The following is a 26,571-nucleotide window of genomic DNA, read 5'->3' as shown; positions in this document are numbered from 1 at the left end:
CAGAGGGATCGTCTCCGCCACCAACATGACAAACACACAAATCTCGGGACAAAAGGGATGAACCTCTTTGCTCAGGTAAGCAATTCTAAGTGGGTGAACCTGTAAACCCTGCCAAACGACAAGCACTCATCTTCTGCTCCCAGCAGACGACAACCAACTAGCTTCCACCACAAAATAAGCCCGAAAAGATATGTAAAACATCCATTCACTCACATTCAACCACACATAAGGTAACATAACGGAGGGGCATGACAAATATGGCTCATGATTTCACGTAGAACATAAAATTAGAATACAATACACTGAAATACTAGTCCAAGGCATCATTTTCTTGCCTTTTACGTTGGATATATAACAAATTACTTTCAGTTCCACTGCTCAATCTTTCTGGGAGACTTAATAAGCAAAATTGCAATTACACAGTGGATCAAATGAGGCGTAACTGAATCATATGAGGTAAACATGTACGAAAAGACTCGACAGAGACGTAGGAACGACAGTGCGACATAACTGTTACTAAAACTCAAACATGCATAAACGCATATAAAATAAGGCGAATACATGTAGTAACGAAATTTTGCTATTACTGCAAATTGTAGACAAGCAGCGTCGTTACAAACTCATTTGATGTTGAGAACATGCGCAGTAGACTACGCTCACTCCATATACGGCGTTGAGCATTAGTGTTACGCATCTCCCAAAGAGAAATAGTCTTTGGAGGGTAGAAGCTTACAACCGAAGGGCCAATTATCTGCAGGAGACAGGAAAACTGCCAGAGATTTGAGGCTGCGGCGTCCGTTCGTTAAGTGGGAAGGCTGCGGTGCGAGGCCGGGCTTCCCTGGCGTGGCGTGATGATGGACGGGGATTACGGAAACGCCTGGAAACGCGGACGCGTCTGGAGGCTGCGCTTGCTCAAGCGCGCCCGGCCGGGCCTTAAAAGCGCGCGCCTCTGCCCAGGACGGCACTCGCACCTGAGACCAGCCAGCACCAGCTCCAGCTCCAGCACGCCATGTGGAAGATCGCAGCCGCTCTCGCGCTCCTGGTGGCCGCCGTCGCGGCGGCGCCGGACGGCGACAAGTACACCACCAAGTACGACAACGTGGACGTGGACGAGATCCTGCACAACGAGCGCCTCTTCAGCAAGTACGCCGACTGCCTGCTGGACGAGGGCAACGAACGCTGCACCGCTGACGGCAAGGAGCTCAAAGGTGAGTCCATCAAAGCCTCGGTAGTGTCTCACCTCGGGAAGACCCTCCTACAGTTCTATCAGAGTGCAACAGCACGTTTCTTAGGCGGCCACCTCCGTGCTATTATAGAAGAGGAGTTCCCTAGTTTCCCGAGGAACAGTTATTAGTCCTCCAAGAGGAATCTGTTTGTGCCGAGAGTTCTTCCTCTGTTTTTCGATGAATAGTGCTTTTCAGAGTTCCGTACCTCCATTGATAAAAACGGAATCTTTATAGGACCACATGTTGCTTGTTCACCTGTTTGTGTCAGACGTTTAAAACGCTTTTCAAAACCCGTTTTTCTCATTTTTTCAAAGAAAATTCCGCACTGGCTGAATGAATGATTTTTATTAAATCTGCGACCGGTTTCGCGCCACTTGTCGGTGCATCCTCAGGCAATATACGCTATTTATAACATAGTGACATTGAACATTGCCCATACGCTATTTATAACATAGCAACTCTGAACAGCCGGCCGAAGTGGTCGTGCGGTTAAAGGCGCTGCAGTCTGGAACCGCAAGACCGCTACGGTCGCAGGTTCGAATCCTGCCTCGGGCATGGATGTTTGTGATGTCCTTAGGTTAGTTAGGTTTAACTAGTTCTAAGTTCTAGGGGACTAATGACCTCAGCAGTTGAGTCCCATAGTGCTCAGAACCATTTGAACCAACTCTGAACATTGCCCATAGCGTATACTGCCTGAGGATGCACCGATAAGTGGTGTGAAACCGGTCGCAGATTTAATAAAAATCATTCATACAGCCAGTGCGGAATTTTCTTTGAAAGAAGGTCGAGGTTTGGCTGTGGTAGCCCGTCGTTATCAGGAGAAAGAAAACTGGCATTCTACGGATCGGAGCGTGGAATGTCAGATCCCTTAATCGGGCAGATGGGTTAGAAAATTTAAAAATGGAAATGGATAAGTTAAAGTTAGATATAGTGGGAATTGGTGAAGTTCGGTGGCAGGAGGAACAAGACTTTAGGTCAGGTGAATACAGGGTTATAAATACAAAATCAAATAGGGGTAATGCAGGAGTAGGTTTAATAATGAAAGAAAAATAGGAGTGCGGGTAAGATACTACAAACAGCATAGTGAACGCATTATTGTGGCCAAGATAGACACGAAGCCCACGCTTACTACAGTAGTACAAGTTTATATGCTATAAAAAAAATTATTCAAGTAGTGAAGGGGGACGAAAATTTAATAGTCATGGGTGACTGGAATTCGATAGTAGGAAAAGGGAGAGAAGGAAACATAGTAGGTGAATATGGATTGGGGCTTAGAAATGAAAGAGGAAGCCGTCTGGTAGAATTTTGCACAGAGCGTAACTTAATCATAGCCAACACTTGGTTCAAGAATCATGAAAGAAGGTTGTATACATGGAAGAATCCTGGAGATACTAAAAGGTATCAGATAGAGTATATAATGGTAAGACAGAGATTTAGGAACCAGGTTTTAAATTGTAGGACATTTCCAGGGGCAGATGTGAACTCCGATCACAATCTATTGGTTATGAACTGTAGATTAAAACTGAAGAAATTGCAAAAAGGTGGGAATTTAAGGAGATGGGACCTGGATAAACTGACAGAACAAGAGGTTGTACAGAGTTTCAGGGAGAGCATAAGGGAACAATTGACAGGAAGGGGGGAAAGAAATACAGTAAAAGAAGAATGGGTAGCTCTGAGGGATGAAGTAGTGAAGGCAGCAGAGGATCAAGTAGGTAAAAAGACGAGGGCTAGTAGAAATCCTTGGGTAACAGAAGAAATATTGAATTTAATTGACGAAAGGAGAAAATATAAAAACGCAGTAAATGAAGCAGGCAAAAAGGAATACAAACGACTCAAAAATGAGATCGATAGGAAGTGCAAAATGGCTAAGCAGGGATGGCTAGAGGACAAATGTAAGGATGTAGAGGCTTATCTCACTAGGGGTAAGATAGATACAGCCTACAGGAAAATTAAAGAGACCTTTGGAGAAAAGAGAGCCACTTGTATGAATATCAAGAATTCAGGTGGAAACCCAGTTCTAAGCAAAGAGGGGAAAGCAGAAAGGTGGAAGGAGTATATAGAGGGTCTATACAAGGGCGATGTACTTGAGGACAATATTATGGAAATGGAAGAGGATGTAGATGAAGATGAAATGGGAGATACGATACTACGTGAAGAGTTTGACAGAGCACTGAAAGACCTGAGTCGAAACAAGGCCCCCGGAGTAGACAACATTCCATTAGAACTACTGACGGCCTTGGGAGAGCCAGTCCTGACAAAACTCTACCATCTGGTGAGCAAGATGTATGAGACAGGCGAAATACTCTCAGACTTCAAGAAGAATATAATAATTCCAATCCCAAAGAAAGCAGGTGTTGACAGATGTGAAAATTACCGAACTATCAGTTTAATAAGTCACGGCTGCAAAATGCTAACGTGAATTCTTTACAGACGAATGGAAAAACTGGTAGAAGCCAACCTCGGGGAAGATCAGTTTGGATTCCGTAGAAATGTTGGAACACGTGAGGCAATACTGACCCTACGGTATATCTTAGAAGCTAGATTAAGGAAAGGCAAACCTACGTTTCTAGCATTTGTAGACTTAGAGAAAGCTTTTGACAATGTTGATTGGAATACTCTCTTTCAAATTCTGAAGGTGGCAGGGGTAAAATACAGGGAGTGAAAGGCTATTTACAATTTGTACAGAAACCAGATGGCAGTTATAAGAGTGGAGGGACATGAAAGGGAAGCAGTGGTTGGGAAGGGAGTGAGACAGGGTTGTAGCCTCTCCCCGATCCTATTCAATCTGTATATTGAGCAAGCAGTAAAGGAAACAAAAGAAAAATTCGGAGTAGGTATTAAAATCCATGGAGAAGAAATAAAAACTTTGAGGTTCGCCGATGACATTGTAATACTGTGAGAGACAGCAAAGGACCTGGAAGAGCAGTTGAATGGAATGGAGAGTGTCTTGAAAGGAGGGTATAAGATTAACATCAACAAAAGCAAAACAAGGATAATGGAATGTAGTCAAATGAAGGCTGAGGGAATTAGATTAGGATATGAGGCACATAATGTAGTAAAGGAGTTTTGCTATTTGGGGAGCAAAATAACTGATGATGGTCGAAGTAGAGAGGGTATCAAATGTAGACTGGCAATGCAAGGAAAGCGTTTCTGAAGAAGAGAAATTTGTTAACATCGAGTATAGATTTAAGTGTCAGGAAGTCGTTTCTGAAAGTATTTGTATGGAGTGTAGCCATGTATGGAAGTGAAACGTGGACGATAAATAGTTTAGACAAGAAGAGAACAGAAGAATGCTGAAGATTAGATGGGTAGATCACATAACTAATGAGGAGGTATTGAATAGAATTGGGGAGAAGAGAAGTTTGTGGCACAACTTGACTAGAAGAAGGGATCGCTTGGTAGGACATGTTCTGAGGCATCAAGGGATCACCTATTTAGTATTGGAGGGCAGCGCGGAGGGTAAAAATCGTAGAGGGAGTCCAAGAGATGAATACAGTAAGAAGGATGTAGGCTGCAGTAGGTACTGGGAGATGAAGACGCTTGCACAGGATAGATTAGCATGGAGAGCTGCATCAAACCAGTCTCAGGACTGAAGACCACAACAACAACAACAACGGTGCATCGTCAGGCAATATACGATACTTATAACACAGTAACGTTGAACATTGCCCATACGATAATTATAACATAGCAACGCTGAACGTTGCCCAAAGCGTATACTGCCTGAAGATGCACCGATAAGTGGTGCGAAACCGGTCATAGATTTAAAAAAATCATTCATACACCCAGTGCGGAATTTTCTTTGAGAAAATGAAGTTTCGCTGTGGTTGCCCGACCTACAAAACAACATGTTACAGACCTTTTTTCACAGGTACGGGTAGTCATATCAAGTTGAAATTTATGTCACGTATTAAGGTCTACGTAACTTTGCCGATGTAGAAAAGTGACGCTTCTAAGTCAATGCAAGCAAAAGATGCTGCCATTTATGTAACATATCTTCATACTCGTAAGCTCACTCAGGGGTGATCATAAAATTTCACAATAAGAAAGGTTTCTCAGTACAATTAAAGGAAAAAATCAGAAAACTGTTAATTTATTATTACATCACATGTAAAAATACTTCTTTTGTCATTTTTTTCCTGCTTAAAAGTAGAAATTAGAATCATCTATGCCTGACATTGTCAAGCTATGGGGCGATATAGATTAAGCAGAAACAGAAGCACAACTTCAAACAGCAACTGTACAGCCTTTATTGTGATGGCCGGTTTCAGCAAACTACGTTGCCATCCTCAGGTCTTATGCACTACTAGCACTACTACCGGAATCACAACAAAAGCTGTACAATAGCGATCTTGGCTGTTTGAAGTTGTACTTCTGTTTCTGCAGAAGTTAAAACATTCGCAGAAGCCTTGGAATCGATGGGACCGCTATCGTGCAAGTATCAGTGTCGGTAACAGGCAAAAATCGTCGGTATTGTCGATTTACAGAATGGACGGACTGCCTGTACACGCAGTTAAGTTTGTACAGAACCCTCAGTCCTCCTCGCACCTGAACAATTTATTTGGTTATCAAGAGGAGCTGTAACATGTAAATTCAGCATCGAATAATCAGATCTACCTTGAGACTTCCTGGCAGATTAAAACTGTGTGCCCGACCGAGACTCGAACTCGGGACCATTGCCTTTCGCGGGCAAGTGCTCTACCAACTGAGCTACCGAAGCACGACTCACGCCCGGTACTCACAGCTTTACTTCTGCCAGTACCTCGTCTCCTACCTTCCAAACTTTACAGAAGCTCATTCCAGATCTACCTTGTTCCTGCAAGGTCAGGTCAAGAAACAAGATGTCACGAAGGCCGATTTGACGACCGATACTGTGGTCACAGGGCGAAGGTTGCAGGCTGGTATATAAAAGAAGCCTTCTAGTCAGTGTTGGTGACTGTAATCGCGAAGGTTGGTTCAAATGGTTCAAATGCCTCTGAACACTATGGGACTTAACATCTGTGGTCATCAGTCCCCTAGAACTTAGAACTACTTAAACCTAACTAACCTAAGGACATCACACACATCCATGCCCGAGGCAAGATTCGAACCTGCGACCGTAGCAGTCGCGCGGTTCCGGACTGGGCGCCTAGAACCGCTAGACCACCGCGGCCGGCAATTGCGAAGGTCCCGGTTTCGATTCACGGTAACCAAATTTTATTTTTCTGTGCTGTGGAGACCAGAAACGCGGGCTACTTTTAAATCTACATACGTATTCCGGAAGCCACCGTACGGTGCATGGTGGAGGACACCACATACCACAGCTATTCCTTTCCCGTCCCACTCACAAAAGAAGCGAGGAAAAACAACTTTCCACAAACCTTCGTACGAGCCCTAATTTCTCTCACAATACCTTCATGATCCTTAAGCGAAATACATATTGGTGGCAGTAGAATCATACAGCAGTCTGACTGAAATGTCATTGCTCTAAATTTCGGCGATAATTCCTCGTGCGAAGAGCATCGCCTTCCCTCTAGGGTTTCCAATTTGACCATTTGAGTTCAGGAAGCATCTCCGTGATAGTTGCGTGCTGATCGAACCTACCGGTAGCAAATGTAACTGCACGGCTCTGAATTGCTTCGATATCCTCCTTTAATCCGACCCGATTGGAAGCCCAAACAATCGAGCAGTACTTAAGAATGGGTCACACCAGCTTTCTGTAAGCCGTCTGCTTTACAGAAAGGTTCCCAATAAAACGAAGTCGAGCATTCGCCTTTCCTACTGCCTGCCTGACGTGCCCATTCTATTTCATACCGCTTTGCAATGTTACGCCTTGACGTGACTGTGACTGTGACAAGCATTACACTGCTAATGCTGTATTCTAACGCTACAGTATTGCTACTCATCCGCATTAACTAACATTTTTTTTCTGCGTTTAAAGCAATCTGCCATTCATCACAGCTTGAAAGTTTGTCTAAGTCGTCTTGAATCCTCCTAAGGTCACTCAACGACGACACCTTTCCGTTCACCACAGCCGTCAGAAACAACCGTAAGTTGTTGCTCACCCTGTCAGATTAGTTATTTATATAGAGAGTAAGAGAGGTTCAGTCCGTGTAATGTCCCGATGCAGCTGACACAAGTACTCCGCTCCCTTTCCTTTCCTTGCTGCCTCTCTCCACCCTCAATTTGCACATAATTTTCTAGCATTCATTTTTGCAGTGGTACGAGGACGGAATAGTGGTAGAATTTCTTCATTTTCATATTAAAAATATCTCTTTCTAACCAATTGGATTTTGAAACTTCACAAATAAAAATTTTTGGTTCGCTGAATACGCGTATTCTGTATTTATGCAGGGAGATCCCATTTATTGATACCTAACTGGTGATCTTGCAGTTTGTTTCTATGTGAAACAGTCTCACGTATTCCGGCGTTGCTGTTGTACAGGAACACGGCTCCCGTATCTCAACAGGACCACGCTTCAGTGCTGCGTTTGTCAGGGATTTCCGCTTTGCGATTCGGTCGGTGGGACTATAAATATTTTACTGCTTCCCTGTGCACGAGTTTTCACTTGTCCATTACTACATCAAAGCAGGGACAGGTAAATGACAGCGCACTCGTTGTTAGTCAGCTGATTGTAGAACTGCTTCCATTATACTTCCTGTATTTACACATGACAATTGCGTAACTTTGACGAGTAATGGTGAAACGTCCCATTAGAAAAATTAAGGAATTACTGTGCTGATAAAGCTCTTACATTATTTGATTTTCAAACAGCTGAGCAGAACGGAATGCACTCAGACATTTCGCATTTCGCTCTTTACCTATTCTGATCAGCACTAAACTGACACACAATATTTTTAGCGCAACTCAATCTGACTTTTAGTGATCCCTACAAAAGAATGGCACTGACTAACATTAAACTATACCTTTCACAAATCACTTACCTCACAAAAATCTTCGTTACTCGATCTACAGCAATACAGCGAGCGCCACTACTGCCAGCTTAACAGTGTTCAAAAGTCATATATATATATATATATATATATATATATATCAGTTCATCATGACATCCAATCTTACAAATTTACTGTCTCTGTCCAGATCATCCGCTCTCAAAATTCTGCCATTTCTCTCCCCACATCCACCACTGCTGGCGGCTCACCTCCAACTGCGCAACGCTATGCGCTGTTAACAGTCAACTGCCCAACACTACAATAGCAATATTACAACAATGCAGACCAGCCACAGACTTCACACAGCACAGTCAGTGATTTTCATATAGAGCGCTACGTGGCGTTACCAACATGAAAACCTAAACAGCCTACTTACAATGGATTCGATTGTCAGCAGTCGTAATGTTTATGTCAGTTTGATATTCGAAAGGATTTCACTACCCACACTTTGATAAAACAGTCACATATCCTATAAAATGTGAAATAATCTGCAGCTTACTCATACGACAAGAAAAGTTGTCTATTATTTCAGTCTGAAGGGCTACATAAATGGACACGTTTTGTTCTTAATTCTCCATTAAAGTAACTACGTAAAAAGCTAGAAAACGAGGATCCTGCAGTGTTTAAAGTTCGTTTTTATATTACGAGCAAAGCTGTACGGTTGGTGCAGTACCAAGTTTTCCAGCACTTGCACAGTACTGAGGAATACCTACGTATGTCTTTCTAGGTTTTTAAACTGCAGCACGAAATCATGCATAGAACACACAGCTGACTCTATACAGACAGCCGGCCAGGGTGGCCAAGCGTTTCTAGGCGCTACAGTCTGGAACCGCGCGACCGCAACGCTTGCAGGTTCGAATCCTGCCTCGGGCATGGATGTGTGTGATGTCCATCGGTTAGTTAGGTTTAAGTAGTTGTAAGTTGTAGGGGACTGATGACCTCAGACGTTAAGTCCCATAGTGCTCAGATCAATTTTTTTCTATACAGACAAACACACACATAAAAATAAATATACTGGATGTATCAAACTTAATAGTGCAAACTAACGCGGATGATAACAGAAGCAAAAACGTTCCAGTGAACATAACTGCAAATGTGTGGTAACAGATCGCCACTGACTTCAACGTGAAATATTATCCCGGATAGCACAAATAAGTTTGAAATATCAACACTTCGATTAATTCCTCGTGTACTTGGGCTCAAATCTGACCATGGTGGACCTCAACAACAAATATAATGCTACTTCAACATGCTGTAGGTTAATCATTTACTGCACACTCGTGCCTGTTAAAGGAACTGTCGTCTTCGAATCTGAATGCAGTGCTCCACTCACATTTAATAAAATGTTACGGGCTATTATGCTGTGGTCGAATGGATCTTTGTTGAATGTCCAATTACCACCCTGGCTCGCTTCTGATTGCAGCAAAATTGTGACATTTCCAGCCTTGAAAGTTTACATTTTACAATACTCCACTCGTCTCTGCGGTGAGATACGAATTCTTTCAAACATCCCTGGATCATCTCGCAAATCTTGACAGAATCGTAAAATTCACTTCTTCAGTTCTTCAACAGAATCAACACGAGCGCGGTGCATTTTGCTTAGGTGGTGTCCAAGACTGAAACATCCAGAGGTCGGGTGCTCTTCGAAATCAAGATGTGTTATGCGCCTCGAACCGTATTTGCGCATCTGACTGCGTTTTACGTCAGCAGCAAAATGTGCCGTTGGCCCTGTATGTATGTACGGCATTCCTCAATTTGAGCCCAATATTAGTAAAATTAGATGGAAATCTAATCGAAATATTTAGGTTCATTGACCAATGAGAGGATACGGGTTTTGGGAAGTGGAACGTTCGAGATAAGTTTTTAAAAACATGTATTTGACATCAGTGGCACAAATAAGAAATAAACATTGCTGCACAGTAGTACCGTGTTCTATAGTATTAGTTAATTCTTAGCAAAAAGTTTACTTCTCAAAAATATTGACTACACAACTAAAATCTCTTTACAATTTGATGTAGAAAACCAGTTAATAAAAATTAAAAAGTTCCAGAAAGGAAAACTTCATATGATGCTAGCTGTCTTACTAGGCTTTTACGTATCACACTGAGCTTTGAGCACCTACGCACTAAACAGTTTTAGAATAAGGCAGAAAAATTATAAATCTTTTCTTGTGTATACATCCGTTCAGAAACATATAGTCAGCATTTAACTTAAACATTATAACTGAAAGCAATGTACTTCTTAAGCGCTACCCATCCCTTTGACCGGTCTCTTTCTCAAAACTTCAGACGTCCTTTCTCTCTGACTTTACATGAATATGACAACAAAATTGAACATATTCTATCAAATTACCAATCGCCAGCTACAGTAGAGCAAGAGTCCTAATTCCTTGACAGATTCTACCCGTACTGAATAAAACTTCTGGGCAGCACAGTTACATGGCAGGAACGTCGCTTCACTGGTTACTAAATCCGCCGTTTCCCCAGATCCACTTACCATCTGCCTTAGCGCGTAGTCGAACAGCAGCTGCACGTTCCTCTGTCCTTGCGGAAGCCTTGACAATCCACTCACGGTGATATACGATTGTCGAGCAGTAACCGGATACACCTACCGCGCCCGCGCTTTCCGCCCCGCCGCCAGCTGCAGAGCCGGTCGCTCTCCTTGCTGCCGTGCGTCAGTCCCGAGCGCTGCCGCCCTATCTTGGTGACCACAGTTGCCTGCAGACAGCCACGCCACACTCGTGCTCGCCGCACTGTCCGGAGCTCCGATCTCCAACTCAGCTCCATTTGCTCCCCCTCTACGACACTCAGATATCGATTATATAGACAAGCTGTTTAGCTTGTTTCTCTCAAAAACAGCCGCAAAACTACTGCTCGACCCCAATCTTTAAGGACGATACTTCGACGCGGCTCATGTGATGAATAGAACAGTGCTTTCCAACCTTTCTTTGACCACTACCACTGAGTGCAATTACACATTACCTAGTATCCCCCCTCCTCCCCCCCCCCCTGCTATCTGTTGATCCTCACCCTACATTATCAATAACTTTAACGGGTGACTAAACAATAGTATGAAAGACTTTTCTTGGAACACTTTTATTTTTAAAGTGATGAAATACGAACGATATTTTGTGTGTGTGTGCTAGAATGAATGCTACAGCAATTTACGGAGCATCATATGCGCTACCCACAACTCCCTTCTCAGATAATAAAGCTAACTATCCACAATCAGGCTATACACTTGCTACAAAACATGCTTCCCTTGTACATTCACATCTACATCGATACTCTGGAAATCACATTCAAGTGCTTGGCAGAGGGTTCATCGAAGCACCTTCACAACTCTCTATTATTCCAATCTCGTACAGCTCGCAGAAAGAATGAAACCCTATTTCTTTTCGCACGAGCTCTGATTTCTCTTCTTTTATGGTGGTGATCGTTCCTTCCTATGTAGGTCGGTATCAACAAAATAAGCTACCGATGTTGTCAACTAAGTCATTTATGTATATTGTAAACAATAAAGGTCCTATCACGCTTCCCTGCGGTACTCCCGAAATTACCTCTACATCTGCAGATTTTGAACCGTTAAGAATGACATGTTGTGTTCTTTCTTCTAGGAAATCCTGAATCCAATCACAAACCTGGTCCGATATTCCGTAAGCTCGTATTTTTTTCACTAAACGTAAGTGCGGAACCGTATCAAATGCCTTCCTGAAGTCCAGGAATACGGCATCAATCTGCTCGCCAGTGTCTACGGCACTGTGAATTTCTTGGGCAAATAGGGCGAGCTGAGTTTCACATGATCTCTGTTTGCGGAATCCATGTTGGTTATGATGAAGGAGATTTGTATTATCTAAGAACGTCATAATACGAGAACACAAAACATGTTCCATTATTCTACAACAGATTGACGTAAGCGAAATAGGCCTATAATTATTCGCATCTGATTTATGACCCTTCTTGAAAATGGGAACGACCTGCGCTTTCTTCCAGTCGCTAGGTACTTTACGTTCTTCCAGCGATCTACGATAAATTGCTGATAGAAAGGGGGCAAGTTCTTTAGCATAATCACTGTAGAATCTTAAGGGTATCTCGTCTGGTCCGGATGCTTTTCCGCTACTAAGTGATAGCAGTTGTTTTTCAATTCCGATATCGTTTATTTCAATATTTTCCATTTTGGCGTCCGTGCGACGGCTGAAGCCAGGGACCGTGTTACGATTTTCCGCAGTGAAACAGTTTCGGAACACTGAATTCAGTATTTCTGCCTTTCTTCGGTCGTCCTCTGTTTCGGTGCCATCGTGGTCAACGAGTGACTGAATAGGGGATTTAGATCCGCTTACCGATTTTACATATGACCAAAACTTTTTAGGGTTCTCGTTTAGATTGTTTGCCAATGTTTTATGTTCGAATTCGTTGAATGCTTCTCTCATTGCTCTCTTTACGCTCTTTTTCGCTTCGTTCAGCTTTTCCTTATCAGCTATGATTCGACTACTCTTAAACCTATGATGAAGCTTTCTTTGTTTCCGTAGTACCTTTCGTACATGATTGTTATACCACGGTGGATCTTTCCCCTCGCTTTGGACCTTAGTCGGTACGAACTTATCTAAGGCGTACTGGACGATGATTCTGAATTTTTTCCATTTTTGTTCCACATCCTCTTCCTCAGAAATGAACGTTTGATGGTGGTCACTCAGATATTCTGCGATTTGTGCCCTATCACTCTTGTTAAGCAAATATATTTTCCTTCCTTTCTTGGCATTTCTTATTACACTTGTAGTCATTGATGCAACCACTGACTTATGATCACTGATACCCTCTTCTACATTCACGGAGTCGAAAAGTTCCGGTCTATTTGTTGCTATGAGGTCTAAAACGTTAGCTTCACGAGTTGGTTCTCTAACTATCTGCTCGAAGTAATTCTCGGACAAGGCAGTCAGGATAATGTCACAAGAGTCTCTGTCCCTGGCTCCAGTTCTGATTGTGTGACTATCCCATTCTATACCTGGTAGATTGAAGTCTCCCCCTATTACAATAGTATGATCACGAAACTTCTTCACGACGTTCTGCAGGTTCTCTCTGAGGCGCTCAACTACTACGGTTGCTGATGCAGGTGGTCTATAGAAGCATCCGACTATCATATCTGACCCACCTTTGATACTTAACTTAACCCAGATTATTTCACATTCGCATTCGCTAATAACTTCACTGGATATTATTGAATTCTTTACTGCTATAAATACTCCTCCACCATTGGCGTTTATCCTATCCTTGCGGTATATATTCCATTCTGTGTCTAGGATTTCGTTACTGTTCACTTCCGGTTTTAACCAACTTTCCGTTCCTAATACTATATGCGCACTATTTCCTTCAATAAGAGATACTAATTCAGGAACCTTGCCCTGGATACTCCTGCAGTTTACCAATATTACGTTGACCTTTCCTGTTTTTGGTCTCTGAGGACGGACGTTCTTTATCAACGATGATAATGTCCTCTCTGGTAAGCCGTCAGGTATTTTATCGTTTCGCCCAAGGGGGGGTCCCTCTAACCTAAAAAACCCCCGTGTGCACGCCACACGTACTCTGCTACCCTAGTAGCTGCTTCCGGTGTGTAGTGCACGCCTGACCTGTCTAGGGGGGCCCTACAGTTCTCCACCCAATAACGGAGGTCGATGAATTTGCAACCATTATAGTCGCAGAGTCGTCTGAGCCTCTGGTTTAGACCCTCCACACGGCTCCAAACCAGAGGACCGCGATCGACTCTGGGCACTATGCTGCAGATATTAAGCTCAGCTTGCACTCCGCGTGCGATGCTGGTTGTCTTCACCAAATCAGCCAGCCGCCGGAAGGAACCAAGGATGGCCTCAGAACCCAAGCGGCAGGCGTCATTCGTTCCGACATGTGCTACTATCTGCAGCCGGTCACACCCAGTGCGTTCAATAGCTGCCGGAAGGGCCTCCTCCACATTACGGACGAGACCCCCCGGCAAGCACACCGAGTGCACACTGGCATTCTTCCCCGACCTACCCGCTATTTTCCTAAGGGGCTCCATAACCCGCCTAACGTTGGAGCTCCCTATAACTAATAGGCCCGCCCTTTGTGACTGTCGGGACCTTGCCGGAGAATCGGCCACTGGCCCAACAGGCGAGGCATCCTGTGGTGGCTCGGAAACGATGTCATCACCACTAGGAAGCACCCCGTACCTGTTGGAAAGGGGTAAGGCAGCTGCCACGCGGCCAGATCCCACCTTCGCCTTTCGGCCAGGCACGCGCGAGCCCACCACTGTCCGCCATTCACCCTGGAGTGATGGCTGACCGGTAAGATGCTCACTGCCGGAAGACGCAGCGACATCAGGGGTTCCATGCGATTCCAAGGCCACCGAAGTAGGCATAGGTCTCACCACAGTTGCCCCAACGCCACTACGAGCCGACGCCTGCGCCTCGAGCTCGATGAGCCTAACAGACAAAGCCTCCACCTGCCCCCGAAGAGTGGCCAATTCTCCTTGCGTCCGCTCACAACAACCACAGTCCCTACACATGACTATGTTTACCCTACAAGCGAACGGTGTACTCGCCTTATTAGCAGCAGGAAATCGAAGTGCTCTCTCACTGACGGTCTAACCGACACTGAGCTGTTCTAACCAAACAAACAAAAGCCTGTACGATACGAGGGTCGATAGCAACGGCGATACTGTACACTACACCATTATTAAAATAAACGGTTGTGTCTAGTAGGCACTCAAACACGCAAGAAATTACAAAAATAAAATAGTAACTACCCAGATAACTGAAAATAAGTTGTACCTGTTTGAAGCTCGCAAAAATGTGTAACAAGCGAACGGTGTACTCGCCTTATTAGCAGCAGGAAATCGAAGTGCTCTCTCACTGACGGTCTAACCAAGGCAGAAGCGACTCTCATCGCTGAAGACGACACGTCTCCATTCGTCCCTCCATTCACGCCTGTCGCGACACCACTGGAGGCGGCTGCACGATGTTGGGGCGTGAGTGGAAGACGGCCTAACGGTGTGCGGGACCGTAGCCCAGCTTCATGGAGACGGTTGCGAATGGTCCTCGCCGATACCCCAGGAGCAACAGTGTCCCTAATTTGCTGGGAAGTGGCGGTGCGGTCCCCTACGGCACTGCGTAGGATCCTATGGTCTTGGCGTGCATCCGTGCGTCGCTGCGGTCCGGTCCCAGGTCGACGGGCACGTGCACCTTCCGCCGACCACTGGCGACAACATCGATGTACTGTGGAGACCTCACGCCCCACGTGTTGAGCAATTCGGCGGTACGTCCACCCGGCCTCCCGCATGCGCACTATACGCCCTCGCTCAAAGTCCGTCAACTGCACATACGGTTCACGTCTACGCTGTCGCGGCATGCTACCAGTGTTAAAGACTGCGATGGAGCTCCGTATGCCACGGCAAACTGGCTGACACTGACGGCGGCGGTGCACAAATGCTGCGCAGCTAGCGCCATTCGACGGCCAACACCGCGGTTCCTGGTGTGTCCGCTGTGCCGTGCGTGTGATCATTGCTTGTACAGCCCTCTCGCAGTGTCCGGAGCAAGTATGGTGGGTCTGACACACCGGTGTCAATGTGTTCTTTTTTCCATTTCCAGGAGTGTATTTAGCATTTGTTGCGTATATGTCTCACTTTTATTTTCAGCAATGTACGGGACAAAGCACAACATATTTGTGCAGTGGGTGGACTATGTGAGGAACCTGGGACCTCCACCGTGTTAATGCTACACTATTGGCCATTAAAATTGCTATACCACGAAGATGACGTGCTACAGACGCGAAATTTAAGCGACAGGAAGAAGATGCTGTGATATGCAAATGATTAACTTTTCAGAGCATTCACACAAGGTTGGCGCCGGCTTTTGCCGTGTGAAACGTTGTTGTGATGCCTCGTGTAAGGAGGAGAAATGCGTACCTTCACTTTGATAAAGGTCTGATTGTAGCCTATCGCGATTGCGGTTTATCGTATCGCGACATTGCTGCTCGCGTTGGTCGAGATCCAGTGACTGTTAGCAGAATATGGAATCGGTGGGTTCAGGAGGGTAATACGGATCCCAACGGTCTCGTATCACTAGCAGTCGAGATGACAGGCATCTTACACGCATGGCTGTAATCGATCGTGCAGCCACGTCTCTATCCCTGAGTCAACAGATGGGGACGTTTGCAAGACAACAACCATCTGCACGAACAGTTCGACGACGTTTGCACCAGCATGGACTATCAGCTCGGAAAACATGGTTGCGGTTATCCTTAACACTGCATCGCAGACAAGAGCGCCTGCGATGGTCTACTCAACGACGAACCTGGGTGCACGAATGGCAAAACGCCATTTTTTCGGATGAATCCAGGTTCTGTTTACAGCATCATGACGGTCGCATCCGTGTTTGGCGACATCGCGGTGAACTCACATTGGATGCGTGTATTTGTCATCGCTGTACTGGCTTATCACCCGGCGTGATGGTATCGGGTGCCATTGGTTACACGTGTCGGTCGCATCTTGTTCGCAATGACGGCACTTTGAACAGTGGACGTTACATTTCAGATGTGTTACGAACCGTGACTCTACCATTTCATCCCTGCGAAACCCTACATTTCAGCAGGATAGTGCACGACCGCATGTTGCAGGTCCTGTACGGGCCTTTCTGGATACAGAAAATGTTCGACTGCTGCCCTGGCCAGCACGTTCTCCAGATCTCTCACCAATTGAAAACGTCTGATCAATGGTGGCCGAGCAACTGTCTCGTCACAATACGGCAGTCACTACTCTTGATGAACTGTGGCATCGTGTTGAAGCTGCATGGGCAGCTGTACCTGTACACGCCATCCAAGCTCTGTTTGACTCAATGCCCAGGCGTATCAAGGCCGTTATTACGGCCAGAGATGGTTGTTCTGGGTACTGATTTCTCAGGATCTATGCACCCAAATTGCGTGAAACTGTAATCAAATGTCAGTTCTAGTATAATATATTTGTCCAATGAATACCCATTTATCACGTGCATTTCTACTGTACTAACTGAGAAAAAGCAATTATTGATAACTCATACGAGCAGTATTAGAGTCTTACAAAATTGTGATAATAGTAATAATCTTTTGAAAATAATTTAGCTTCATGACTGCAACCAGATCAAATCATTTAGTTTTTACTCCTCATAAAATTTCATTTTACCTCTCAGGGAGTAATTAACCCCAGTTTGGGAACTACTGGACTAGAACAAGACTTCACACTGAAATCAGTGGTGGTTTGTAACCAGACATTCGCAACTATCCCGCGAACAGTTCGTCGATGGAACGATGTTTTACTGGAGTTATTGATTTGCATACATTTTCGGTTTTCGGTATGAATTATGATACACCCTATCTATACGGGTGACACACCTACGATTCATCACGGCCATTTTATTTGCTCCTTCGGCATATATTTGTAATTTTGGTTTAATAATAATTCAGTTCAAACGCCGCGCGGGGTAGCCGTGCTGTCCGAGGTGCCTCGCCTCGGTACGCGGGGCTGCTTCCGTCGGAGGTTCGAGTCCTCCCTCGGGCATGGGTGTGTGTTGTCCATAGCGTAAGTTAGTTTAGGTTAGATTAAGAAGTGTGTAAGCTTAGGGATAGATGACCTCAGCAGTATGGTCCCATAGGATCTTACTACGAATTTCCCAAATTTTCAGTTCAAACAAAGCACCGCTTCTAACATGTTTCATGGAACGCCCAGTATTTTCTAACAATATATGAAATTTTAAGTGCACGTTCGATAGAATGGCGGTAGTGAATGGACTGTGCGGCGTGGGCCAGCACGAGATTCAGGCATCGCCAAGCAAGAAATGTGTGACGAACTATTGGTAACCGATATTTCGGTGTCATTTGTCGTTAACGACTCCATCAGACTGGTGCAAGCCTTGTCGATCACGCATAAATACAAATTTTCACGGCCCCTCCCGCCGGAGGTTCGAGTCCTCCCTCGGGCATAGGTGTGTGTGTTGTTCTTAGCATAGGTTAGTTTAAGTTAGTTTAAGTAGTGTATTAGTCTAGGGACCGATGGCCACTGCAGTTTGGTCCATTAACAACTTACACACATTTGAACATTTGAATAGATTTCCGCTGTGTTTGTTTATTGCTGGTATACATTGGGATTGGGTATCTAGGAGCTGTAGCACACCGTAACTTTTCATTTTTTATTGTAAATTTCGTTCTTTAATTTTATTAATAAGGATTTTCTGAGAAATAACGTTTCCTAGATAGTTCCATAATTACTATTACAACACTGCTTAGTAACAAAATTTATCTGCATACTACCTTAATCACTTGTTACATTATCTCGGTCTCTTCGTTTTGCCTAGGTCCTAGGTTATTTGTGACTATTTTATCCGCCTCCATGGATAAGAAAATATTAATTTATTGCTATGAAGGATAAGTCTAAGAAGAAGAGGAATTGTAGTTTTTATTAGGACTCCCTTCCTTTATTACTCCTATTTTTTAAAGGAGCACAGCGAAATGAAAGGAAAAGTACTGACAGAACATACAGGTAATTTTCTTTTTTGTAAAATATAGCGTCGGAGCATAACTGATGAACAAAATTTAAAAAAATTTAAAAATATAGCCGACGTCGCTACGCAACCCTTTGAAGTGGCGCTTGACTCGGAGGTAGGCCAATTCGAATCCCAGCGGCGGATGACATTTTCACTGTCCGTTTGGCCGGTAAGAGTAGGGCAGGTATTAGGGTAAAGTTCGTGACTACCAGTCGTTGCGCCAATATCCTGGATTAAATCCTAAACCTTACTGCAGCCTCCCATGAAGTGAGAGCATGTGACACCCTTGGTACTACTCGAAAGGGGTAGGCTACGTGTCGTCACCGTGACCCACTCTCTCCCTTCTCTCAACATCATACGACACGCGCTAGACACCAAACCGTACACACATTGCCGGCCGCGGTGGCCGTGCGGTTCTGACGCTGCAGTCCGGAACCGCGGGACTACTACGGTCGCAGGTTCGAATCCTGCCTCGGGCATGGGTGTGTGTGATGTCCTTAGGTTAGTTAGGTTTAAGTAGTTCTAAGTTCTAGGGGACATGACCTAAGATGTTGAGTCGCATAGTGCTCAGAGCCATTTTTTTCGTACACACATTCGTTACTGTCACCTACACTCAACAAATAGTGAGGTAAGACACAATTCACTTATCCGCGAGGAGAGGCGCAGTTGTGTGCGAATGAGTGAAACACTTAGCGACTGCGACGGCTGATGCTTCCATTCGGAGTGTCCCAGCCATGCCGCACGAGTCACTTACTCACTACATATGTTAACAGTGATACGTGGTACTTACAGGAATTAAGGAAAACGTGGAAGGGAGGCCCCACCAATATAACTTTCTTTGTACACAGCCAGTTTATTTAACAATATAAGACCATAACATTTTCTTTAACAAAATGAACAAATTTGCAACATTCTTCTGATCTTAAAATTTAAGCTGAATAAGCTTTTGCAAAAAAAATCTTAAGTGCTGTATTGCAAGCAGCAAACAATTTAACAATGATTACAGGATGGCCGGATCTGCAGCCCGCCCGTTATCGGATGAAACAGCGGTGGTTTCTGCCGCGCTGGACACAGTCTGTCCTGTTAAATCCCTTTCCGCAACACATGAAAGCTATATAAGCACCATTTATGACAAGAGCGATTTATTTACTCCAAACGGATGACGTAACATTTAATTTGAAAGCTATATGTCGAAAGGTTCGGGGCTAAGATGCACACCTGTGCTTAAAGGTTAAACGGATTAGGAAACACTATGACAATGATAAGGCTTACTTCAAAGCAACCAACCTCTTAATTTCAATCGGCAACCAAGGTGCGACTGGATCCCAACCCGTCCCTTCTGACAATTTTGTTTTGACTAAAGCCCTGGTGACAGTTGGCTGTTAATATCTCCAAAGTTAAACTGATTGTCAGTTATTAGGACCGCTCTGAAGGAATGTCTTAAAACATTACTTGTGAACAATTATTACAAGAGAACTCACTCGGCGGAATCACAAGATCCAGCTAAAATGCACCAATAATGAGCCGGTCTTTCAAACACAGCAACGAACAGCTTACTACAACAGGTTGTTCAGATTATAACTAATGAATGAGAAATGCCATTACAATCAAGGAACTGGACCGGTCAACATCTAAATCTAACCACAATGTCCCTCTTTTGTTTAACGGCAACCCGTGCCTTAGTACAATTGTTCCGGCTGTATTTATGGCCAAAAGCTGATTCATTAGAACATTAATGATCCGGTACAAACCAGAAAGAAAGGCAATATAATAGCGGGAAAAATTTTCAAAAGACAAAATAGTTCAAATGGCTCTGAGCACTATGGGACTTAACATCTGAGGTAATCAATCCCCTAGAACTTAGAACTACTTAAACCTAACTAACCTAAGGACAGCTGGCCGTTGTGGCCGTGCAGTTCTAGGGGCTTCAGTCTCGAACCGCGTGACCGCTACGGTCGCAGGTTCGAATCCTGCCTCGGGCATGGATGTGTGTGATGTCCTTAGGTTAGTTAGGTTTAAGTAGTTCTAAGTTCTAGGGGACTGATGACGACAGATGTTAAGTCTCATAGTGCTCGGAGTCAGTTGAACCATTTGAACCTAAGGACATCACACACACCCAGGCCAGAGACAGGATTCGAAACTGCGACCGTAGCGGTCGCGCGGTTCCAGACTGGATCAAAAGACAGCTAGTGTCTTAGAACACTACTATGGCCTATGTTTACGACCAAAGAGCCGACCGAGTAAAACTCTGAGGGTTGGGTACAAATCGGAAAATAATGAGGAAGGCAGGTAGACAATGACGCAAATCGCCACGAGGATTACAGAATGTTACTCCCTTTTACCAGCGAGCAGTTTCATGGATCCAAGGGGCGTCGCAGCGCTTACTGAGTGTGCCGATGGAAAAATGGTAATCAGCGTTTGGCGTCATTGGCCGGGAGGCCCCTTACGGGGCAGGTCGGGCCGCCTTGGTGCAGGTCTTATTACATTCGACGCCACATTGGGCGACCTGCGCGCCGGATGGGGATGAAATGATAAAGACAATACCCAGTCCCTGAGCGGAGAAAATCCCCGACCAGCCGGAAATCTGACCCGGGCCCCTAGGACGGCAATCCGTCGCACTGACCACGCAGCTATCGGGGAAGGGGTGCTGATGAAAGCCAGGTAGAAGAGAGCTGCCTGGCCACGAGCGGTCGTCCGACACAAACGCTGCCAACCAACCGACGGTATGTCGGCCTGCTGTTTGTAGTCGACGCTGACCCCAGTGAAGTACTCCGGTATCTTCGCTATGCGCAAACCCTCCTTGCGCAGCTCGTGGCTTCGGCCGCTAGGACTTCGAGACCACCTTTTGTCGCGACGTGACCGCCAATCCCCAGCTTCGCGCCTCCCCCTCGGGCCAGCGAACCCCGTATACATATCGTCAATCAAAGATCTTCTAAGGACACAACTCACAGATATAAATTCTCCCTCATAGATATTGGCAATGGGGCCGCAAGAGAGATAACCGATTCTAGACCTGAGCCAGTGGCGCCATACAGAGCAGTCTACTAATTAAATGCCGCCACGGCTCAAACAGCAGTAACAGTAATTGCTATTGCTTTCTGCGTAATGAAATGGAAAGCTATAACAGGATGCTAGTAGATTACCGCCAGATTTGCGGCGTCCAGGACTGGCTCAGTGTTTCTGGAGTCCGAAGGAACTTGATCGTGGCAAGGACGCTAGATCTCGTGATATAACATTTCCTCAAAAGTTTCTACTGATTGAAATTACTGTATACTTGTTATACGAGGTGTGGCTAGAAAAAAACCGGACTAGTACTGGTGAAACAATAAAACGAATGCAATAAGGCTGAAAGTCGCGTGGCCTGTCACGTGACTCTCGCTCCGCCTACTGCTCGAGTTTCGTCTGCCTCCTGCACTCAGTCTGCCCGTGGCGTCTGTTTTAAGTAGTTGACGTTTTGTCTGTGCGTCGGAAAATGTTGAGTGTACAGAAAGAACAGCGTGTTAACATCAATTTTTGTTTCAAACTAGGAAAATCTGCAAGTGAAACGTTTGTAATGTTACAACAAGTGTACGGCGATGATTGTTTATCGCGAACACAAGTGTTTGAGTGGTTTAAACGATTTAAAGATGGCCGCGAAGACACCAGTGATGACACTCGCACTGGCAGACCATAGTCAGCAAACACTTATGTAAACATTGAAAAACTCGGTAAACTTGTTCGACAAGATCGCCGTTTAACAATCAGAGCAGTGTCTGAGTTAACAGGGGTTGACAAGGAAAGTGTTAGCCAGATTCTTCATGAAAGTTTCAACATGAACAAAGTGTGTTCAAAAATGGTTCCAAAGTGTCTCACAATTGAACAGAAGGAACGCCGAAGAATGATTTGTTCTGACATCCTGGAAAACATTGAAAGTGATCCCACCTTCTTACAAAATCGATGCATTGGAAAACTCCTGGTTCTCCACGACAAAAAAAAAGCACGAATGTCAAAATCGAAATTCAAGGCAATGATGATTGTTTTTTTTTACATCAAAGGGATTGTGCACATTGATTGGGTAGCAGAGGGACAAACAGTGAATCAGCACTACTACATTAGCGTCCTGGCTACCCTACGTGAGCGAGTACGGAGAAAACGGAACGATTTGTGGAGAAAAAAGTCATGGATCCTTCACCAAGACAGTGCCCCAGCTCACAGTGCGTTGTCAGTGAAGACGTTTTTGGCAAAACGCAACATTCCCATCTTAGATCATCCACCCTACTCACCTGATTTGGCCCCCTGTGACTTTTTTCTTTTCCCTAAAGTCAAGTCAGCTTTGAAAGGAACTAGATTTGAGACTGTTGAAGCAGTAAAAGAAAAAGCGACGGAAGTAATGTATGGACTTACAGAAAATGACCTGCAGCATTGCTATGAACAGTGGAAAATTCGTATGGAGCGGTGTAGAGACCGAGGAGGAGAGTACATTGAAGGAGATAACATGAAATTGTAAATAATTGTAAATAAATGTTTTTTCCAGCATCAGTCCGGTTTTTTTCTAGCCGCACCTCGTACATTACAACAAGCCCATTTTCTGCCGTCATCAGCGGCGCAAGCCCTCCGGCACAGAGATTGCCTACGTCACCGCTGGAAGGACCCACACTGTAACACGGCAAAAACGCACTCGGGCGCCGTCTCGTGTTTTTGGTGGGTGTACAACGTCATGATTTACACAAGTGGTAACTTCTCGCAATTCCGAACGCCTATCACCGCATCAGTTGCCAGTGGACTTCGTGCAATGGCAACACCGGTTCCCGTCACATCACCGAAGTTAAGCACTGTCGGGTTTGCCTACTACGTGGATGGGTCACCGTCCGGGTCTACCGAGTGCTGTCGGCAAGCGGGATGCATTCAGCCCTTGTAAGGCCAACTGAGGAGCTACTTGATTGAGAATTAGCGCCACCGGTCACGAAAACTGACGAAGTTCGGGAGAGCGGTTTGCCAAACACGTGCCGCCTCCGTATCCGCATCTGATGACGCCTCAGGGCTGAGGATGAGACGGCGGTCAGCCGGTATCGTTGGCTTTTCCAACGGTGTTCGTTGTTTGTCTGTCACCGTACCACTCAAAGGCTTGGCTCGATCTTATATTACATGTATTTATATAGTTATAATTTTATGGTGACTCACGTACTCTCCTCTCGTTTCCTTGAAAGTAAACCTGCACTCTCTCCTGGATTCGTTGAACGGCTTTGTGTTCGGTTTCCACAAAGCCGCTTGCCCCTCCTCGTCTCTGGTGCGGACCCGCGCCACGTTATCTGTCCGCTACCGCTACACGGCAGCTACACAGCACTGCTACTTAATCTTTTCCTATCGCTCTTAATAAATATAGTTGTATCGAGCATTTCATTAATCTAATTTGAGACCGCTCTACCAAATCGGGGTACAAAACTTCACTCAAATATTCCGTTGAAAAATAATCCGCTGTAACGAGGAACAAAGCCCTACTTTTCGTTTTTAGCAGCCGTCACATGAAACACTTGTGAGCGGTATTTGTTTGACGTACCTCCATCACATAACTCCATCAACACATGACAGAAACGAAACTGCAAATATTTGTCCAAACAACAGAGAAATTTTGTAATACAAGTCTTAGGACAGGCCCTGGGATATACCGTTGTAGTTTTATGCAAGCTGCAATTTCATATCTAGCGCCGGCCGCGGTGGTCTCGCGGTTCTAGGCGCGCAGTCCGGAACCGTGCGACTGCTACGGTCGCAGGTTCGAATCCTGCCTCGGGCATCGATTTGTGTGGTGTCCTTAGGTTAGTTAGGTTTACGTAGTTCTAAGTTCTAGGGGACTGATGACCACAGCAGTTGAGTCCCATATGCTCAGAGCCATTTGAATTTCATATCTAGCCTTCAATAACCAAGCACGAGATTTTCATATTCTCTCACTGAGTACGCGCAGACTGTTAATCCTACAGCGAAACTGAACAGGAACTTTTTGTAGGAAATTAAGTGTAGTTAAATTTTGTATTGGGAAACGTTTTTGCTGGAGGCCGAGGTTTTTGAGGTATTTAAGAAAAACGTGCTACAGTGACCTTCAAACGCAACTCCCAACCCCACACTCATCCCTGACCAGTCAGGATTTCTGATATGTTATTTGTGACATTCCGTCCTAGCGCTGGTACGAGAATTTACGACTACACCAACTATTCCCTACACTGGATGTTTATTGATCGCTGTTGAGAGGGTTACTATCCTACCAGTGTAATCGAGTATTTTGATAACACTCTTAATTTGAACGTGCCCGTGAGGGTAATGAAACAACGACTTTTATAAAGGTTACCCTAAAACTAATTACGCTGGCCAGTAAACCCAAACGTAACCCTTACAAGCACTGTAGTTTCGTAGTCAGAAGGCCTGATGAATACAATGACGTAATTATTTATTTTGCGCTGCTAAACTTGTTAGATAAAATTTACACAAACGTCAGTTTTACTGTTTTTAAGTGCTCGACTAAGCCGGTGGTGTAATAAGCGCCGGCCGCGGTGGTTTCGCGGTTCTAGGCGCGCAGTCCGTAACCGTGCGACAGCTACGGTCGCAGGTTCGAATCCTGCCTCGGGCATGGATGTGTGTGATGTCCTTAGGTTAGTTAGGTTTAAGTAGTTCTAAGTTCTAGGGGATTGATGACCACAGCAGTTGAGTCCCATAGTGCTCCGAGCCATTTGAACTATTTTTTTTTTTTTGTAATAAGGCCAGTCAGTGAAGAACAAAAAAGTCAAATGTGGACAATAATTCGTGCAGTCGCAAATTTTTATACAATGGTAATAAGGAGTGCTTTAAACAACACACTAGAAATCCTGAACAGTGGAGGCTGTTTGTGGGCCTGGGTGTGCGTTTTAATGTCACTGTCGTTGGTTTTTCATGAATAGTTCGAAAACTATCTCCTCTAGCCGAATTACATTAAATTTCCTACAAAAATCTCTCATTCGTTTCTTTTTTTTCTGTAGGACTAATTGTTTGTGTGTAGCTAGTGAGAGAATGAGAAAATATCGCGCGTGGTTTTTAAAGGCCACATATAACGTTGCGGGTAGCATAAAATGACATCGGTAGGGGTGGCTGACTTACCCTGTACGTAATGTGTCACTTAGGACGTTACGTTTCTCTTGTTTACTTTTTCAAGAAGTCAAATCGAAGTTTCCGGCAAGCGATGGTGCACAGAGGGACACGTAAACTGGTTGCATGGTTAATACCTCTAATTCTTTCATCAGTATTATATACTGATATTTAAGTGAGTGTCTCCGTTAACGGAGCAGTAGTAATACTTGTAATACTAGAGATACTGAAGAAAGTTTGTTATGTGTGTTTTCTGCAGCGCTAATTCCCGACGCCCTTCAGAACGAGTGCGCCAAATGCAACGAGAAGCAGAAGGAAGGCGTCGAGAAGGTGATCAAGTTCCTGGCGAAGGAGAAGAAAGACATCTGGGAGAAGCTGAGGGCCAAGTACGACCCGGACGGCAGCTACTACAAGAACTACGAGCACTACCTCAAGGAGTGACGCGGCCCCTGCAACCACGACCACAAACGGCACACCAACCTTGGAGGATCACACTTATGGACGCACGCACTCACAGGGCGAGAGCCGCTCGTTCACCACAATAATACAGAAAGTTGGAAATTATGTTTAAGAATGATATGAATCACTTTAAATCACTTACCTTATTTCCCAAGCAATCAATAAATTAACTGTGGCAAATGATCAAGTCTTTTAACTGTACTGATCACCTTCACGCCTTTCATTAAGGATAATACTGTTTACGTTGCTTACAACATACGTCAGCTATTACCATCATCAGATTTGCAATTAAGATTACAATTATTTCAGAGCATTGTAGCCAGA

At 44.8% G+C, this 26,571-nt stretch overlaps 1 protein-coding gene across 1 annotated transcript; it reads left to right on the top strand.

The window, feature by feature from the left end:
- The first annotated feature begins 951 nt into the window (after nucleotides 1–951).
- Nucleotides 952–26,430, top strand: LOC126473851 (ejaculatory bulb-specific protein 3-like). The gene is made up of 2 exons (XM_050101180.1): nucleotides 952–1,208; nucleotides 26,048–26,430. The coding sequence occupies exons 1-2, from the start codon at nucleotides 1,010–1,012 to the stop codon at nucleotides 26,227–26,229; spliced, it is 381 nt and encodes a 126-aa protein (XP_049957137.1). The 5' UTR covers nucleotides 952–1,009; the 3' UTR covers nucleotides 26,230–26,430.
- The last annotated feature ends 141 nt before the right edge of the window (nucleotides 26,431–26,571 follow it).

Source organism: Schistocerca serialis, chromosome 4, assembly GCF_023864345.2.
Source record: "Schistocerca serialis cubense isolate TAMUIC-IGC-003099 chromosome 4, iqSchSeri2.2, whole genome shotgun sequence".
Taxonomy (NCBI): Eukaryota; Metazoa; Arthropoda; class Insecta; order Orthoptera; family Acrididae; genus Schistocerca; species Schistocerca serialis.
This window is presented reverse-complemented; position numbering and strand designations above follow the sequence as displayed.

Coding starts and splice junctions, on each gene's coding strand:
- LOC126473851 (XM_050101180.1), top strand. CDS start 1,010: ATGTGGAAGATCGCAGCCGCTCTCGCGCTCCTGGTGGCCGCCGTCGCG. Junction 1,209..26,047: donor TGACGGCAAGGAGCTCAAAG/GTGAGTCCATCA, acceptor TGTTTTCTGCAG/CGCTAATTCCCGACGCCCTT.